This window comes from Sesamum indicum, linkage group LG4 (genome assembly GCF_026168435.1).
Source record: "Sesamum indicum cultivar Baizhima isolate 11 linkage group LG4, ASM2616843v1, whole genome shotgun sequence".
Classification (NCBI taxonomy): Eukaryota; Viridiplantae; Streptophyta; class Magnoliopsida; order Lamiales; family Pedaliaceae; genus Sesamum; species Sesamum indicum.
In genome coordinates, this window is record NC_142660.1 from 20243036 (window position 1) to 20263473 (window position 20438).

Consider the following 20438-nt stretch of genomic DNA (forward strand, 5'->3'; position numbering starts at 1 on the left):
ATGACCCCTACCTCCCTGAGATCCTCCACGTACCATATCTACATGAACATAGTAAATAAAACAAAATAACTTAGTTATATTAGTTGTAACATTTAAGTTGATAGTTAGCTTACTTAAATCGGTTTAATTGAAATTTTAAAATTCATAGTTTGCTTAGTTAGATTAGCTTAGTTTGATTAGTTTAATTGAAACTTTTAAATTGATGGTTAACTTGGTGAAATTAGTTTAGTTGAAACTTTAAAATTCATAGTTAGCACTTCGTCGAGCATAATGATGTTAAACAATTGCGGTTGTTGGGAAGCAACCCAGCTCTTTCATTTGCTTTCTTTTCAATTTTCTTAAGATTTAGCTCTTTGGATTCTGCAGGTTTGAACTTCACATAGGGCATTATCACGCCTTGTCTTGAGCCAAAATCATCCTTAAACCTCTCATCACAACATATTAACTGACCGATAAGGCGTGATCACGTCCCTTCTCACTTTAAGTTCTGTTTACAGTTACTTTGCAAAATGGACTTGAACATTATCTTGCACTACAAACTTGAGGGGAGGTTTACGCATGATCACGCTTTAAGGATTGTTTAATTCAGCCTGCAGCTTTCTCCAACACCACGTCTCTTGCCATCTAACCACGACCCGCCATCCACTACTGCAATTTTTGGCCCAATTCAGTGTATTGCTTATGTAATACATTTTGAGACCACATTCTTGTGAATTGGTGTATGAAAGTGATAAAGGCATTTTTAGGAATAGCCAATTGATCTTGAAAAGAGCATATCCATGATTCGCCCTTAGAAAACTCTTTTGAATCTTAGACTTTTTTCTTTTCTTAGTTAAACCATGTTATAAGTTGGATTGTTCTTTTCTTGGTTATTTTCATAAAAGATTTTGAACCCATTCAAAAGGTGGTTGGGTTGCTTGTAAGTTGCTAAAGAAACAAAACAAAATGAAATGACTCAAATCGCATACAAGAGACTCATTGCTGCCTCGAAGGAAAGGCAGAAAGCAGGAAATGAAAAAAAATGAAAGGAAGAGAAAAATGATGAAATAGAAAAAAAAAAGGTGGGGGGGGGGGACAGATTTAGAAAAAGAAAATAAAGTCGAAGAGTTAAATTGTACAAACACTTGAGTTAAGTGAAAGGAAAATAATGAATGGAACAAAGCAAGCAACTAGGCTCACATCATCCTTATGAATTCATAAGCCACAATTTGCCTCTTCTTGCCATAACTTGTCCTAAGCCCAGTTACAATCATGACTATCCTAATAGATCTCAAAGTTGAATGCTTGATTGTGAAATTAATCTTGTTTGAACAATGATTAATATAACGATTTGGTGATGCACTCCCTTGGGTCAGAAAATCTTTCTCTAAGGATTTCTTTCCTAATAATTTATCTCTGCTTTAGTTTCTAAATATATACATAATATAAATTAAAAATTTATTTATGCAATTTGACATTTTTTCTTTTCATGTAAGTTAAAGTTTACGTGGCGTATGGACAATAAAAAAAAAAAAAAAACTTAGTCATAAAAAAAGCTTCAAATAAAAATTCTAATTTTGTCCACCTCAATAAATTTTAATCATTTTAAAAATTTGGGTGGTCAGAGTCCGTAATTTTAGAAAATGAATTAATTTAAAATTACTATTTGCCACAATTATATTCAGAGTCCTTATTTTGCCACCCTTTTATATATTGAATAATAAATGCAATTAACCCATCGTATAATTAGTTTAAAAAAAATATTATCAATCCCTACAATAGTAAAATAATCAAATTATCTTCTTATGAAAAAAATAATAAATTACCTACCTATATATTTTCTAAATATAAAATAATTTACTTCTTTAGATAAAATAATAAGTTACTCTAAAAATTAATATTTTATTTTTTGTATAATAAAATAATTTATTTATTTATAATATTATACAAAATAAATTATATTAAACCCAATTAATTTAGGTTGGATCAAATATAAATAGAATTTTGTTTGACCTCTAAATTCTCTTTAATAATTTTAGTATTTGAAAAGAAAAGAATGAGGGCATCCCCCACGTAGCCACGTGGGACTCCACGTGCTCCATTTTCAACTGCTGAGCTCTTTACAAGCTGACACCTTTCTCTTCTCCTCTTTATATTTCTATTCATTTCTCTTCACTTGATGCAAACTCTTATTCAGAAAATTTATCACCCAAAAACACACACACGCACAGGCACAGACACTGTTGGTGGTTTGATCATCAGGTGATGGGTTCGGAGACGTTCCTTGAAGTGATTCTGGCAATACTGTTGCCCCCTGTCGGTGTCTTCCTCAGATATGGCTGTGGGGTATAGACATTCACTGTTGTTCTTCTTACAATTTCCGTCACTAATTATTCTATCAACACCTCATATATTAATTCCTGAGTTAAGGGTTTAATTTTTCTGGTCAAAACCCGTCGGGTCAGGACTTGAAATTAGGGATATTCAGAATTAGAATAGAAAAAGTCTATCTATCCTCCCAATTTCATGAATTAAAATTTTAAATTAATTTTTTGTTGGGATCCATCTGCCCCATACTTAATTTATTTTATTTTATTGCGTTTTTTAAAATATAGTAATTTACCTACTTATATTTATATAATTAAAGAAAAATCGCTTTATTTTTTAAAGCACATGGATAAATTTGTTCTTTATTCTTCACCGGGGTAATATATTTATTTTTAATATTACAAGAGTTCAAAATGCATTAAAACCCTTTTATTTGGTACGAGAATTTCATTAGTTATTGCATTATTTATATATTTAAAAATGTTATTTCTCTTGTTTGTTTTTTTTTTAAAAAAAGTAATGTGGGTATTTGAATTGTTTGAAGTGCAGGTGGAGTTCTGGATTGATTTATTGCTGACGATCTTGGGGTACATACCCGGGATTATATACGCCTTATATGTCTTAGTTGTATAATGAGGACTTTTTAATTTTAATTTCTTGTTTTTGGTGGTGGTGTCGTTGGATTTATGTATAATGAGGACTTTTTAATATATTTTCTGTATATATACTCTCTTCTATTTCCTTTATTCTATTCATTATGATTACAATACGTCAAGTTGCAGCATTCAATAGGGGAAAAATGCAATTTATACCATAAATAGGCAAAACATTCTTTTAAAAAAATAAAATAGTAAATTATTTTACAAAATAAAATAGCAAATGATCTATTATTTAAAAAATATAGTAATTTATTCTTCTATGTTTTTATAAATAGAGAAAAAATTGAGAAAGAATCACTCACACTCGGCGTTGCATTGCACATACTATTTTTTGTTGAGAATTCATTCTCCCAGTCCCACGACGTCGAATCTCGTGGTCCATGACAGTTATTGCGAGATCACACTTGAGCTTACGTATTAGAACACAGTTTTCATTGCAGCATTTCATGAGGTTGTATCTTCGGTGGTACATGTTGCGTTTGCAGGTTTATCAGATACGGGATACTAACTATTGTTTTTTCTGTTTTTTATATAATAAATTTGGTCAGTAAGTTGGAGTGGTTATGTTTATTGTATATTTAATTCTTTGAATACCTTCATCTTGAATCTTGATGATGAAAATTACAAAAAATTAGAGAAGATTTTCTCTATAGTGGCTTGTTCTTGGCATTTCTTCTTTGTATATAAGAAACTCAACCCCCCGTTCACTTATATATAATATTAATTATTATTTAATAAATTTGAGTCTTGATTTAAATTAAATAAATTTTATTTCATCGATTTATTAGTTAAAGAATCTGATTTTTTAGATAAAAATTAAGATTCAATGCTTTTTAAATGAAGGCAGAAATATTATTAAATTAAAAAAATAAAAAAGAAAGTGAGTAATTCACGAAACACGCGATGGGTGTCTGTTTTATTTGTGACAAAGCAAGAGAGTAAATTATTGTTTTTTTTTTTAATAGAGGGTAAATTTGTTCATTTCCTTTGCATTTAACTCTTAATTAAATTATTGGAAGGGCGTGATTTGTTAATTTACAGGGGTATTTTTCATATAATATAGGGGGTAAATCGCATCTAACTCATTGAAATAGGAAAAAAAAAAAATATAACCTTCTTCTTAACTCGAAATATTTAAAACGTCTTGCATGAATGAAATAAAATGTGTTTGCATTTTTCATGGGTGAAATAAAATTTATTAATATTTCATAAATAAATGTAAGAAATATATTATTTACACAAATAAGTCTATTTTGTTCATTATATATATATTTTTGTTGACTGTGAAATTTTGATAAAAATACTTTATGTTATTATGATCATTTATCAAGTTTTATTACAACTCTTTCAGATTAAACCACTTTCTCTAGCAAATATGTCCGCATAACAGGATATATGGTCCTAATATCCAAATGGTACAAAATCAAATTTTTTTAAATAAAATATTGTTATTTTGAAAATGAATTTATATTTACATAATTGTTCTTTTTCTCTTTTGACACAGTCATAATATAAAGATCGTCGATCGTTAATTCTATTATTACATAAGTTAGATTATAATATACAAATTTGTGATATTATAAATCCTAACATATTTAATTTTTCTTCTAATACAGGCAAAAGGAAGAAGATTGTCTATTTTTGTTAACAATTTTTATATTTTTATTTTTTAAAAATATTTAAATTTATATTATCTCGAATCACATATTTATTCAAATTATATACATACATTATTTGATCTTTTTTTTGTTTAATTTAGTTTTACTAAATGCTATGTCTTAAAATTGATCAAAATACATAATTTAAATACATTAATTAATGTACATGAGTATTTTTGTTATAAATATTTTTAATTCTTCTGAAAAATAAAATAGCAAATTGCCCTCTGTGTTTTAAAAAAATAAGCAAATTATTTTCCTATCTAAATCATAGATAAGGGGTAATTTGCTTCATTTTTTGAAACACAGGGGATAATTTGCTAATTCTATTTTCATAGGGGATATTTGCTCATTTCACATATTACAGAGAGTTAAATTGCATTTAACCCTTTTTAATTGTTCATGCATATAGTAATAATATAAAGAATTAAAATATAATTAGAAGACGGAAAATACAATCAAACGTGATGACTAGGTTGATGAATATCAATGAGGTAATTTTGCTTTCTCATTATTCTCCTTGTCGCGAGTAGCTGATCCTGAAGAACCAAAAACCGCTGCTCTCTGCACTAACCTCTCTTTCTTCGGTTCTGTCGGAAATCGGAATTCTTCGCTTAAGTTGCGAGCAGATGTTTTGTCTGCAAGCGGAGCTCTCATGCCCGATATCGAAGCAGCATCTTTCCCAGATCGTGGAGATTCCAGCATGTGAGTTTCTTTCTTGATGAGTGTATAAGCTGGGATACCATTGTTTTGTACGTCGTTCTTGTTGCGTGCTGATCGGAGCCCTGCTTGTTTCCTCTTCAGTTCTTGTCTCTTTTCTTGGTTCAGGTCGATGGCGTCAAAATGTTCGATTAGGTTGCCGAGTTGATCGCTGGAACGAGACGTGTTTTCCTTTCCATTTTCTAGATCACTGGATTTCTCGACTTCTAATTCGGGCCGGCGACTCCCTTCCCGTGCTTTGTTCTTCAACTTGTCCCTTCTTTTGTTTTCCTCCTGGCAGGAATTCGGCCCATGTTTGTTTACAGAACGGTTGCCAACATCATCAGCACTCCCGATTTTCATAAATGGATTCGTGTAATCGATCTTTGATCTCTTGATGTTCTTCCCTGTTGTTCCTGAGCGTGGACTTGGAAGCTTTACGCAAGCTGAGGCATGCCTGTTGCCGATTCTTGATTCTTGCAAGGATTCACCAGGCACAACTTTTCGAGGTATTTTTCTGCTTCTTGTTGTCCCGTCATACTTCGGAGGTGTATTCTGCATTTTGAATTCAGATTTTCAGACTTGTTCACGAAAAAACAAAAAAGACAAGAAATGAGAGAGAGATTGGGAGGATAGCAGAAACAACCTCGTCAAAGAATCTGATCTGAGGTGCCGGCGGACGGAGCCTCGATGGCCTGCAGGAAATCATGGCCTGGGAACTGTAGTCTTTGTGTGAGCCTAATGGACTGTTCAAACTTATTCGCAAGTTGGATGCTTCTTTTCCATCATTCTGAAATGGCCCTGGGAATATTTTCCTCACCTTTGCCTCATTAGACCTTTGCTTGTTGCAAACAGGTGATGGCGAGTTGGAAGCCAAAGGGCTGGTAGAACCGCCAGGCGGCAGGCAAGAAAGGCCATTCGAGAGAGACGATGAACAGGTTGACAGGCTAACATGTCCGATGCCTTTTCTCCTCTCTGTATGTCTCCAAATCTTGGAGGCTGAAACCGATGAAGATAGTTTCGACGTGCCAAGTATGAGAGATGTTGGTGAAACTACAGAGGAAAATTTGGGAGACGGCAGAGAGGTGGAGTTGTGATTTGATGAAGTCTTCTCATCGACAGCAGCTGTAGCGGATTTGCTGTCGACTGTGATACTCGATCTCCCTGATAATTCCTTTCGTGATGTCGTTGATAAATCCATTGTCTTCCTTCCAAATACGTTTGGTGGCTTAGGCGACGGTACTCTGCCTGGTCTCCTGCTGCTGATTGTCTAGAGAGATCGAAATAAGTGAATGATCAGCAATCAGCAGCATCAATTTTTCACTACATTCACACATTATGCAGGAAGTATATATATGCAAACCAGCAGGTTGTCGGAATATAGTAGAGGATCTTTTATCACACTTTCGCGTTACATTAATAGTGGGGAAATTTTATTTTAATTTCCACAAACTAAACCCTTTGTGATTTTAGATCACTGTTTTTGAACTCGTCAGTCGTCACATTGCATCCCATAATTCCAAAAGTTTGCTGTTTTAGTCTCCGGCTTTAATTTCTAATGAAAACAACCTTAATTCCCTCACAAGACTTAACGGAACTCGTGCCATGCAGAGCTGGTTTCCCCCTATGAATGAAAATGACAGAATTATACGTGTGTCATAAGGGACAAACCTTTCTAATCTTCTGTTCACTCTGGACAAAGATACTTTTCCTAGTAGAAGTTCGATCAGACATCACCTGTAAGAATCAAACAAACTCTTCAATCTAAACATCATTTTCATTGAGATGGTCTACCGATCATACCACTTCTACTCACCTCATTTCTCGAGGATTCTTCGACTTTCTTGGGGGCTGCAAAGAAGTAGGACATTACAAAGTTAACTTCATCTTCAAACACACGGATGCATGAAATTTAGAGCTTGAAGAGAAAGCAAACAAGTTCATACCGGCCGGCGTGCAGTCGTAGATGGATGGTTCTATCTCAAACCAGTCTAGAGAGAGTCCGCCACCAGTTGGCGGCGTCGGCCCCGATTCAGATCTTCGCTTGCGCACGTCTATGGCTGTTCTATATCCTTTGTTTATGAAGGATAACTCATCAGGATCAAGTACACCTGTGTACTTGACAAAATCAAATGTTTGGGAATGGACAGTTCTCGTCGAAACTGTGAAAAAGTAACATTATGTTTTGTTTTATTGTTGGAGTGTTTTGTTCTGTATTTTGGAAATAGAAAGAGAGAAAAATACAGATAAATAAGTATGAGTTGGAAATAGATAATATGTTTGAATTTGTTTTTAGAGGTAATTTAAAATATTTTAAAATAAGTGGTGCATATTTGTTGTTCGGATTATCAAATCATGTCTTTTTCTATTTATTTTCTATATATAAATAAATAAATATATATATAAATTGTATGTTTAATATTGTATTTTTGGGAGACAAAAATTATTATTCATTGTCAAATCATGTTTCTTTTATATTATATTTATATATATAAGTATGTATGTATCTATTATATATAGAAAGTTCAAAAATAAAAAACCACACAAACAAAGTGTGAAAACAAAGAGACAAACATTACATGTGTTTTATCTTATTTCGAAAATTATCCAAAAATAAAACCAAATATTGTGTAAAAATTTTCATTTTCAATTTACCGTGAACTCTAATGGTAGGTATCTTCGTAATTCAAATTTTCTACAGAATTTTTTAATTCTAAAATTTTTTCTAGTGAAAAAGTTTATTTCAAATATATTTTTAATAATACTATAGAAAAAATGAATTATGCCCTGAATTATTAAAGACTATTACCTTCCCCTTGTGTTTTTCTAAATGAAGCAATTTGCTTCATTTTAAAAAGCATATAGGGGGTAAAGTATCTTTTTTTCTTCATAGGGGATAATTTGATTATTTATAAATAAAAAAGGAGTAAATTGCATTAAATGCTAATTTTTTTATAGCAAATTATATACGGATTTACTTAAATACCGTTACATATATATATTTATTTCTTCCATAAACAACCATTTTTTTAATTAATTAGTCATACTATCACTTATAAATTTTGATCAATTGTTTATCCTATTTTTTTCCAATTTTATTTAATTAAATAAATATAATTAAAAATTTAAATTTTGCACACGCACTCGAATGTGATTCAATCGCTAGCAAAAAAGAGTAAACTTGAATCCATGGTTATAGCTAGCAATTGAGGGAAGAAGAACACTATACCAGCACTATTGAAGAAGGCATTATCCCAAGCTAAGCTTCTCCTCAGAAAACTTGGTCTGGATGACTGCACAAACTCATGACAAGGGATTTTCTCAACTTCTTGAGAATGTCCGAATCCTCCATCATCCCTTATTGCACCATCTGTTCTTACATCAATAACAGTTACTTCATTGCTTTGCAGCCAATTTCAAGAACTCAAATACTTGGAATTTATGTTCCGAACCGCATTGCATATTCTATTCCATTAGACATATATATGTCGCGTGTATAAAAATGACGCTTGTTGTTTTAGTTAAAGAAAATTTTTGTAGATGTGACGTGTGAATGTCAATTGAAATAGAAAACACAACAAAATTCAATCTGATAACACATGAATTGTGATCCGTATAGGACCTACGTGGTATAAAAAATTCAGTATATTTGTTTTTTTTTTGTTCGGTATCTGTATTTGATTTAAGTAAAGAAGAAATAAGAGAATTTGGAACCTGTAAGAGAATCGCTGCAGAAAGGTGATGAAAAAGCAACAAGAAAATCATCATTTTCAGACAATATGTCAATAAGCTTAATCTTGTCATCTTCAAGACTCGGACCAAAACTACTCTTCTTCCTCTCTTCACCACTTTCCATTTCTCTCTGCCAATTTTTACATTAAAAAAAAAAAAAACCCTTTTTGCAACTGAGAATTCTTGAATTTATCAAGACTACTGATTTTTGATATATAGTAATTTAGGAGGAAAAATGGAGAGGTGGGCTATGAGTAAAAATTTGAATTTTTTTTTGGTGAAAATAAGATATGGGATTTGTTAATTAATATGATCATTGATTAATTAATTAATTATAATTTAATTGGAGTAATTAGTGATTTATATATATTGGGGAGGGATGTAATACATAGGTTAACTCGGTGCCTTTTTTATGGTAGATTTTCAAATTTGATTAAGAAAGTCAATCTCATTAATTCTCTTTTATTTTTTTCTTAGTTAGTCTCTAAATATAAGGAAAATATTAAAATTTAATGAAATCCATCTCTTCATAAATAAAAATAAAATAAATTTTAAAAAGAAAAAAATTTAATATTTATGAATTAGTCCCACAATTGTATATAAAAATTTATGGACGTTACAATTGGATTATTAAAGGTCTTTGAAAAGAACAATATGAGTTTTGAAACAAATTCAGTCATTAAAACATGTGCTTTGGAAAGTTTGAAATCAATTATGAGACTGGCTGAATTAGCAATTGAAATTTTTTTTTTTAGTTTTTTCAAAATATTTGGTTGGGATTAACTCCTCTTGGACGCAATTCATGGGATAAATAGACCTTTTATGGAGATTCCTAATTCTTTTAATAGTGGATGCTCACTAGAGATTACTGATCCATCATTTTTTGTCCATTTTTTGAGAGCTTTTTAGATGACTGTTAATTTATCTTCTCCATATGTTCGGAATAAATAAGAGAGAACAGTGATTTTTTGTTTAGTATATAGCATGAACTCATACCATTCAAATATGATATTTGATCTTTGAGATATAGAAAAGCTAAACATGAACCATTTCCTATTGATTGTATTTTCTTTTGAAAGGAAGTCTCTTTTAAGAGATTTTTATTAATTGAAAATTTTTTAGTAATTGTAAGAATCTGTGATGGTGCAGAATTGGGAGATCCTGTTTGAACAGATTCCCCATAATCATTGTAGACATGTTGTGCGATTTTGATCTATTCATATTCCCTGGAATTTTAAGATATTAGGCCTAATAATTTCTGAAGTTGGATGGTTGGAAGGAGTAACATGATGAGAGTGAAAGTTTATGTTGGTTTTTAGAGAGTTTTGTCGAAAGAACTTGACTCCTACAGATCCATTAGGATGCTGGGTAATTTGATCAATTTCTAAATTTTATATGAATCGAAATGGGGGTATAGAACCAGAGCGTAGATATCATGTTTCAGGTAGTACAACTTTTTTCCATTTAAATTGTTTTGAGGACCATAAGGTTAGATTTTTAACTCTATTTATTTTTCAAAATATTGTCTGGCCTTATGACTTGGCATGAGACCTACAAAATATTTTCTTAATCAAACCTACAAAATGTTTCACAAGCATGAGAACTTCATTTTGTAATTGTAATTTTTGACATTTAAAGTAAGGATATAAATAATATAGGGATCATTAAGAATTGAAATAAATAGGACTATCACAAAGACTAGTGGGAGTCATAGAAATCCAGATGTATACAATCTTGTAAGGCGAGAAAAGCACTGGTATCGAATCCTAACTCTTGTTAGGGCTTTATGGCAATTTAAACAAGATCAATATACAGAAATTTATATTCGTTCTTAATATATTTAATAATTAAAGACTTTGAAAGCAAATGCAAGGTTGGTTGATTGAAAACTAATGGTAAGACTTGTTCCTCAGTCTTTATCATGTATGCAGATTTAAAATTAACAAATGACTTTTTATAAATTTCTTTAACACTGACCTTAGAAGGTTCCCATTTAAATAGATGATTATTTTTTCATAGTGTTTCTGCTGTGGTGATTATATTTAAAATTTCTTGGTTGTCCCCTGATGAGGAGGCTAAAGAATTCATGCTTCTAATGAATTTATCCATATTGTTAGACATTTATATTTTGTGTTCTTTGAAATAACTTTTAGAATACAGAGAAAAATGTCTTTGATAATTCATATCACTGAACATCTCTTCATTCCGTAAAAGTTGTAGTATTTTCAAGTTAAAAAAAAACATTCATTTAATAAGTTTTTTTCACCATTGTTCTTATTTTCAGCTTTTGTTTCATATTGTTCAATTTTATTATTTCGAGATTTCTTTTTATGAAAGATCTTAGTCCTAAAAATCTTCATTTTGAAAAGGAAAAAAAAGAAACCAAACAGCCCTGTTAAAAGTAATGCTTATTATTTCCAAGCCAGCGCAGACATATCCCACTTCCTTTGTCGTACAAACATCATAGCATCTGCAAATTATCTTTTTAGTATCTTCATAGTTATTGGTTTTCTTTGTAGAAATCTTTCAAGAAATGGATGTTATCACCCCCTTCCTGGAAATTATATGTTACGTATGATGTAGTCTTTCATGATGATTAACGTGGCATATCGTGCGTTATTTGAATCATGCGTCTATCACATTTGGAGGGAGTGCAACATGAGATGGTTCAAAACACCGAGAGGACTCCGTCTATTTTAGCTAGCTTCATTATAGAGGATGTCAAACTACGTATTCTTAGCATAAATTTGACTAGCTCTGTTAGTACTAGTGCACTTTATAGATTGTGGCGTATTTCTAATAATGTACAGGATGCCGTAAGAGATCCTAAACGGAAGGAGGCAATAACAAAGAATTACTAAAACCATTTCTAATTTTTAATTTTATAATTTATTCATAATTTTATAATTTATTTATAGTTTGTAATTTTTTATTTTTATGTACTAAATTTCAACAAATAATTTAATTCATATATTTCATAAATTTTAATAAATAAATAAGTTTATATATTTTAATATATAATTATATTAATTTATTAATTTTTTAATTAATTATATTTATGAATTTATTTAATTGAATAAATATGAAATAATGAAATGTAATAGATATTATGAAACATGAATAATTAAGAAAAAATATTATATTAATATGAAATATTATCTAATTACAAAAATAAAAAAAAATTAAACCTAATCTGAACCCTTCTCGTCAGCGACGTCCATATTGTCCTAAGGCCTGTCGGAGGCGATATTGCAGTAGGCTGTGACGGTCCCGCAATCGAGGAGGAGGTCTGCATCTCCCTCATCATGGCCATCATGTCGGTCATCATCGTCTCGAGGTGGGCGATGCAGTCCTCCATGACGGCTTTGGTTGTGGCGATGGCGATGGTGATGTGAAGGTCCGGCTGGAGACGTGGGCCTCACAACCAAGGCCAAATACTCAGCCCTTGTTCTTGCTTCCCAACCACAGCTAGTCATATCTGTTGCTCCGTCATCGCCACCGAAGCATCCGATTCAATCGGGGAATCATGGTCCTCGGTCGTAGGCAGAGGCTGACAATCCTCCATCAGCTTTTGGAATGTTTTTTAATCAAGAATTATTTTTTTTAAAAAAAATAATATTAATAAAGTACTTACCGCCACGCCCTCTGCTCGCTTCGGCTTGCTCCAGCCGCCGTCCTCCTTTTTCTTGTAGCATCTTTCAAATAACTCCATTTACTTGGACGGTCGACCAAACTCTACCTCATGTAGAAGAATAAAATAATTAGCATCTTATTTATAAAAGATAAACCTTAAAAAAATAATGTGATTTTCTTATTAACTTCCTCTTGTGCATACCGACAGAGGAAGATTCCCGCGGTACACAGTCGAGGATGCTATGGGGTTCGCCGCTCATCCGCCTTATTCTTTTAGGATTCTTGCTGGTAGTTCTCGCTAACTCAATACGCTTGGAGCTGGAGCCAACCTCATTGGCCATCCAAAATAATTTTACCAAGCTCGACTGGAAGATGGAGAATCCACATAACATTATAATTGTATTTGTCTTTCTATCCGTACAATATATATAAAACTTCTCTCTTGCGAATTAACAAATCGATGTTGCAACCTAACACAAATTTTATATTGTTTGGCCTTTTCTTTAATAATTTTTTAGATTAAATTCCATTAAATCACATTTTAATAAAAGCTACAATTTTTAATTTTTAAGTCCTCAATAATTATTTTTATCTTGATCATCTATTGTTTCCATTAAATAATTTTTCTACTGCTTCAATTAACCTTAAAAATGATGTTAGTTATAATTATTTTACTAATACGACCTAATGTAGTTGGCGAAATTGATGCCTCATAACCTAAAAGTTGTGGGTTGAGTCCCACAAATGTGTGGATACATATATTTTTATAATAGTTATCGATCTACTTTAACAACAATTATTGTTTAGTTATAATATTTGATATTAATAATTGCTGATATAATTATAACTGATTCCCTAAAAAAAAAAAATTCAAAATCAATTATCTCAAAAGGGGTTCATTCGGTAAATCTATACCGAAATTACTCGATAAAATCGTATCGAACATAATCGAACTGAAATTTTCATTACATAAAAAGAACATATCAAATACCGAATCAATTCGTCATGGTTTGGTTATTACCAGAAAACAAATCATAAATTTTAATTTATATATATATTTAAATTTTTATTGTATTTATATATCATACATTTTTACTGTATTTGTATATATATATATATATATTATATTTTTATACTTTTTTAAAAATAAATCAGTATTTATATTTATTTATTATCTATAATCAATACTAATATAAAAAGAAAAGTCCATCCACATGATTAATGACAATGTCGCACTAATTTTTTATAATATTAAAAATGCCCTTTATGACAAAATAATTAACTTACGTAATTGATAAATTATTATTATTTTTAATTAATGTGATGTACTTATTCATATTTTATTTTTTTTCATAATATATTTTAAAATATGAAAGATTATTTATTATATGTACGTAGAAACGACGTGCCACACAAATTAGTATATTATAAAAAGTAGTATTTAACACACACAAAAAATAAAAATAAAAAAAGTCTTGTACGAAAATTTTGATTTTGGTTTTGATTCCATAAATCCAACTGTGAACGCCCCTGAAATCGAATTGAACACTGGGTACAAAAGCCATAGACAAACAAAATTAGTTGAGGAAAAACCAAAGGAACTTGAATTTTCACCTCATTTGTTGTGGGCATGAGATGGATGTTGAGAAGCTGACAAACAGACTTTATTTGATCATAACTCAGCTGACGGACTGCAAGAAGAATAATCCTACAATGTATTCAATTCACTTGGCTAATATCTTCCAGTTTTCTCAACCAACCCTTCATAAATGTGCTCATTTTCCAGGTAATTTCTACTGTTGGCATTTTGGGCTTGTTCATATGAGTAAATGATTTCAGTTCTTGCTTTGGAATCGCTCATTAAATGCCCTTTGATGGTGTATAAATGAGTGATTAGTCATCATTGCTCATAACTCTCTGATTCCTCTGTAGTTCTTGAGTAGAAGCAGAAATGGAACCAGTAATGGTGGTAATGTTTGCGATCTGTTTGTTGTTTTTGCTGTACCAGTTGTATAAGGTCTCTGATGAAAGAAGGCATCGGTGCTGCTACCTTGTGCATTATGAGTGCCACAAGCCTTCTGACGACAGGAAGCTAAACACAAAGTTCTGTGGGGACATCGTAGCCCGGAACAAGATTCTTGGTCAGGAAGAGCACAAGTTTCTCTTGCGTGCCATCGTGAGTTCTGGGATTGGTGAGGAGACTTACGGCCCGAGAAACATCATCGAGTGTCGAGAAAACTCGCCCACTGTTGAAGATGGGATTTCGGAGATGTACGAGTGTTTCATTGACACGTTGGATCAGCTGTTTCGGAAGACTGGTGTTTCTCCACAAGAAATCGATGTTTTAGTTGTGAACATCTCTTCGCTTACTTCGGTTCCTTCCTTTACATCCACGATTATCAACCATTACAAGATGAGGGATGATGTCAAATCCTTCAATCTCTCTGGAATGGGGTGCAGTGGAAGCCTAATTTCCCTGAGTCTTGTGCAGAATACTTTGAAATCCTACAAAAATGTTTTCGCCATTGTGGTCGCATCTGAGTCCATTGCTCCAAACTGGTACTCTGGAAATGACAAGTCCATGATGCTAACGAACTGCTTGTTTCGTTCAGGAGGTTGCTCGTTTCTCCTGACGAACAAAAGGTCTTTCAGAACTCGGGCAAAGTTGAGGCTCAAATGCCTCGTCCGTACTCATTTGGGCGCGAATGATGAAGCACATGCTTGTTGCATGCAAAAAGAGGACGATCAAGGGAGGTTGGGATTTTATCTTGGTAAGAATCTTCCAAAGACGGCCACTCTGGCTTTCATCAAGAACATAACAGGTATAGCACCAAAAGTTTTGCCTTTACAGGAGCTTATCAGATACATTGTGATGAAATATCTAGGAAACATGACGACTCTCAATCTGAAGGCTGGCATCGATCATTTCTGTTTGCACCCTGGTGGAAATGCCGTGATTGAGGAAATTAGAAAGAATTTGGGGCTAATTGAGAAAGATGTCGAGCCATCGAGAATGACTCTGCATCGTTTTGGCAACACTTCTTCCAGTAGTCTCTGGTACGTGTTGGGGTACATGGAAGCGAAGAAGAGGCTCAAGAAAGGCGACAAAGTTTGGATGATTAGTTTCGGTTCTGGTTTCAAGTGCAACAGCTGTGTGTGGGAAGTGTTGAGGGATTTGGAGGATGGAAATGTTTGGGGGGATATAATTGATGGATACCCTCCAAAGACCACAACCAACCCTTACATGGAACAGTATGGTCGGGTTAATCAAGTGACTTAGTAGCCACCTGCAGGTGTATGATGAGTAAAATGTCTGACAAAATGCTTCCATTTCCGGGGAAATACAGAAACTAGTAGTGAACTATGCCACCTTCTTGGCATATCTTTGGAGTTTGCTTTATATATATGCTATGTTTGCTGTGTCTGTTGTTGCTTTTACTGGGAAAGTGAACGAAATTCTAGCAGCTAAATCTTTGGTGCTGACAATACGATCTGTGTATATTAATTTTGTCGCAAACTGCTAGATACGACTAAAGCTTGTGAAAAGCAAGACGGAAGATCAAAAAGACGCTAGAACGAAGAGATACGTGGTCCAAAAATGACTTGGATTGTATTTTCATGATCGCCGTAGATGGAATTATTGAACGATGTAATAAATTGAAACCTGAATAGCCCGTAAAACATTATGAAATTGAGAAAACACACTTTTATGTTCATATAAGATTTAGGCATGTACTCCAATATGGAACTAGCAAGATGGGGGCCAGGTCTGGGACGGGTTGGTATAGCAATGGCAAAGGGGCAGGTTTAGGGTGGATTTGCTGAAACCAGGTGTGAGCTCAAATTTTATCGTGTCTGTAAATTAGAACACAAGAAAATTTTCACAAATAAAATATATGGATTCAAATAAAGTAACATTAATGTAATCTCTATTCTATCCCTTAATGTTTCTCTTCAAAGAAAGTATTTGTAGATTTGGCAAATTTAATGGTAAAGTCTTCTTGTAGGTCTCCTTTGGACTTAGTTTTGATATTCTGTAATATTAATTTGAAGCTCATTCTTATAATCCCGAATGAAATACTATGATTTGTTGCTTACTTTTGATAAATAACTCGATCTCCTTTTTTTGATCACTTTGAAAATTTTTGAACTCGAAAAACTTTGTAAAGAGGCCTTCTTTTCTCGCTTCACTCTCTCTTCTTTATGTATGTGTCTATCTTAAGTCAGCTTCAAGGACCCCTTTATATAGGTGTCAAAGAAGTAGAATTGTGATATATTTGAATATCTTTTGAATTATCTCTTTATGATTGAATTTGAAGAGATAAATACATCAAATATTTGGAATGACATGATTGGTTAATTTGACATTCTCTCTTTAACATTTGTATTTTCTAAAGAGATAAATATCAAAATTATTCATCTTGATTCGATTGGAGCATACGTGCAAAATACTCCACATGCCACCATCATATTGGCTTGATCTTTTCCTACGAAGTATGATTTGATTGGCTGAATACTTCATTTGACATTTGTTGGTTGTTGATTTGATGGCCAGAGATATATTAAGATATCAATTAAATTGACTATTTATACTCCAAAATGTAAATAGAAAAGAGAATATATTTTGATAATTAATACATTATCTTCTACTTGTCTTTATATAATTCGGTGCAAAATTAATTTCCATTATAGACAAGCTATTGAAAGCTTTATTTGAAACCCAAAATGCTTATGATGAGGCAATACCAACATCTTCTGAAAGGCTACCGAAAAAAAGACATGCTCAATAATTTAATGCAGCCCAAGATCGTCTGGATGATGCCCAAGCTAAAGAGATTAACCAAATTAAGTTCATGGAATGAGTTGGAACTTGATGACTTGAAGCAATGAAGGACAAACTTATCTGCTTCCTTGGCACAACAACAGGAATTGCTGCAAAGCTCTCAAGTTGATGTTCGTGAGATCGAACACGAGGTTAATACTCTTAAATAGGGGTACAATCGAACCGAGCTCGACTCCTAAATAGGGTTGTAAACGAGCCGAACTCGGCCAAAAATTTGAGCGCGCAGGCTTGAGAACTAAACAATGTGAGCTCGAGCACTAAATGATTTCGTCCCGCTCGACTTATTCTATATAGGGATTAGACATCATCTAATCTCCCTCCGATTCTCCGGATTGAAATATGGCAAGTGTTCAACCGCTTCTTTAACTGACCCTAGATCAGTCACCGATTGACGTTCCAGCTCAAGACACGCCCACAGTTTCGAGCCCTCCATGAAGGTGAAGAGCTTGTCTTTCTCTGACATGTTTCAAATATCTGGCATCAGCACTGAGAAGGCTTGGGTCACAGCTACCCGCCTCGGCCTCATGAAGGTACCAGGGCTCTGATACCACTTCTCATGAGGCACCTTCATCAATGCGGGGAAAGGGCATTATGTGGCTAGCGTTCCGTAGTACAGACTACTTCCGCCAAATAGCAATACAACAATAGAACTCCTGCCGACACTAGTGCAACTCGCCAACAGGAATTGCACACAGAATCCAACAACAACAACATAAATAAGCAAGGTGAAGTAGGATAGCAGCAAACTGAGCACAGTTTCAAAATATGGATTTCATTGATCACAGAAAGCAATATGCATTGTATAATTGATACTAGCGCAAGGGGATCGCTTTGAGATGGATATTAGCACGTAGACTACACCAAGTTTCGGATACTTAACATATTGAGCTAATTATTAGATGGCTATTAATATTTGGGAGATATTGATAATTTTTTAAATAACAAGAAGAAATTCGTAATTATGGTAAATTTCAGAGGAGATCGTTGTAATTTACCCTTAAAATACCTAGAAACTTCAACTCTTAATACATATGCTAGAAGAGATATTGATGAATCTAATTAGAAAAACTGCTATGGTCAATGTACAAAAAACTACAATATAGTTAATAAAAGTACTATTTTCATTACATCATAAAATTAAAATGAAAACCTTTCAAGAAAAATTAAAATGAAATTTTCTGCAAATTAATGTCTAATTAACGTAAGAATTGTACAAGAGGGAATGCTTCAAAATTTAGACAAGGAAAAAATTCAACCCACAAGTTTTTTCTCTTCTTCTTTCTATGTTGATAGAAATGGTGACTACATAATTTATAACAATATCAATAAATTTATAAATACATTAATCGATTCAGTTAATAAACACAATTAAATAAAATAAATAGTCATTACAATAAATTACTGATATTAATTGAGACAGATATACACATATTTGGTGGGATTCGAATTTATGATTTTGAGTTTTGATTAGTTAATGAGATTGTATTTTATATTGAACTGTCGTACCAAATCAATATATTTTCAATAAGATATTTGCAAGCATATTTTCATTTTACTTACGGTTTAAAAAAATTAAAAATGAAAACACAAACAAGCATTATAGACGGAAATACCAGTTTCTTATAGAGTTTAATACAATTTACCTCCATGTAATATTGCAAATGAGCAAATTACCATCCTATAAAAAAAAACAATAGTAATATGCTCTTTGTGTCTTTTAAAATGAAGCAATTTACCTCCCTGTCTAAGGATGGTAAATTGCTGCATTTTTAAAAACACGGGATGAGAAGTTATTATTATTTTTTCTTTTCATAAAATGATAATTTATTCATTTACAATGTCATGAAAGAGTTGCTTGTATTTTTCTCGTTTCTTGTACCAAAAAAAATCGTCTCTTAAAACGTTATTTTCTTGTAATAATTGGTCCTTGCTTGAGAACTCTGTTCCAAATTCTTACATAACTTTCACATGGTAATAACAAAAATGGCTTCATCCCACGAGATTGTACAATGTTGGCAACATTACAACTTTTGAGAAGCCGAACACGACTTGATCATTATCCCCCAACTCTTTTAGGATAAAAACATACTATTTTTGCATTGACTCTTCCATGTATGGTGCTAGACATCTATGAGCAGACCACGTGGTAATTTAGACCAAAATTAAGTACTTATATCCATCACAATAATTAGGATAAGAAAAAAAACAACAAATGACTTAATTGATGCAGAATAAGACGCGGACACGATTCAATCCTAAAATTTTATTACACAACCACCTCATCTCATATAACCATGAGCTTCGTACTCAGTACCATTTCTTCGGCCCGACTCTAATATCATCTCATATAAAAATGTAAACTGTTGGAGAGGATAATCATTCAATACTCTAAATAATTATAACCTTTTCAATCAGACGGCAAATCACATGCACGGACAAAATCACTTTTTCAAACAGAAGCTAATCCCTTAGAACTAATTATACTGTACAGGGCTACCATTCGTTGTAAAACCCCAATATATTCTTTTATCACTTCCGCTCCATCATTAAACTTGGTGATGGAGTCACTATCGATCTTAACTGCTTGCATGTGGCAAGATTAGGACATGACTTCATTATCCTAGAAATTTTGGACAAAACCCTACTATATATACATGTTTTTCCAAGTTCATTCGATTCTTCCATGTATCTAGCCCATGTAATGTAAGAGATGGAGATGGATGAGCAGACAAGATGGTAATTGAACACCCTGAACCACCAAGTATTTCCTCTTCTTCCACAGTCAATCCAGTTGGCCCATGCCTTATTTCAGGCAACACTTTCAACAGTGCCCAAAATTGCTAACTCTTTTGAAATTGTTGCACCAGCCCTATAAATAAATGGATGGTTTCAAACTTTAAATATAGA

The 20438-nt window shown here is 32.7% G+C and overlaps 2 protein-coding genes and 1 pseudogene across 2 annotated transcripts; 2 read left to right on the forward strand and 1 right to left on the reverse strand.

The window, feature by feature from the left end:
- The first annotated feature begins 2145 nt into the window (after nucleotides 1-2145).
- On the forward strand, nucleotides 2146-3053 carry LOC105161144 (Low temperature and salt responsive protein family). Its single transcript, XM_011078742.3, has 2 exons — nucleotides 2146-2325; nucleotides 2857-3053. Exons 1-2 carry the CDS (start codon nucleotides 2245-2247, stop codon nucleotides 2938-2940), a joined length of 165 nt encoding a protein of 54 aa, XP_011077044.1. The 5' UTR covers nucleotides 2146-2244; the 3' UTR covers nucleotides 2941-3053.
- A 1808-nt stretch (nucleotides 3054-4861) lies between these two features.
- On the reverse strand, nucleotides 4862-9179 carry LOC105161145 (uncharacterized). The gene is made up of 7 exons (XM_020693165.2): nucleotides 9038-9179; nucleotides 8553-8693; nucleotides 7270-7434; nucleotides 7140-7174; nucleotides 6995-7069; nucleotides 5970-6593; nucleotides 4862-5878 (listed from the first exon to the last, which is right to left on the reverse strand). The coding sequence occupies exons 1-7, from the start codon at nucleotides 9177-9179 to the stop codon at nucleotides 5111-5113; spliced, it is 1950 nt and encodes a 649-aa protein (XP_020548824.2). The 3' UTR covers nucleotides 4862-5110.
- A 5301-nt stretch (nucleotides 9180-14480) lies between these two features.
- Nucleotides 14481-16174, forward strand: LOC105161146 (3-ketoacyl-CoA synthase 12 pseudogene; annotated as a pseudogene).
- The last annotated feature ends 4264 nt before the right edge of the window (nucleotides 16175-20438 follow it).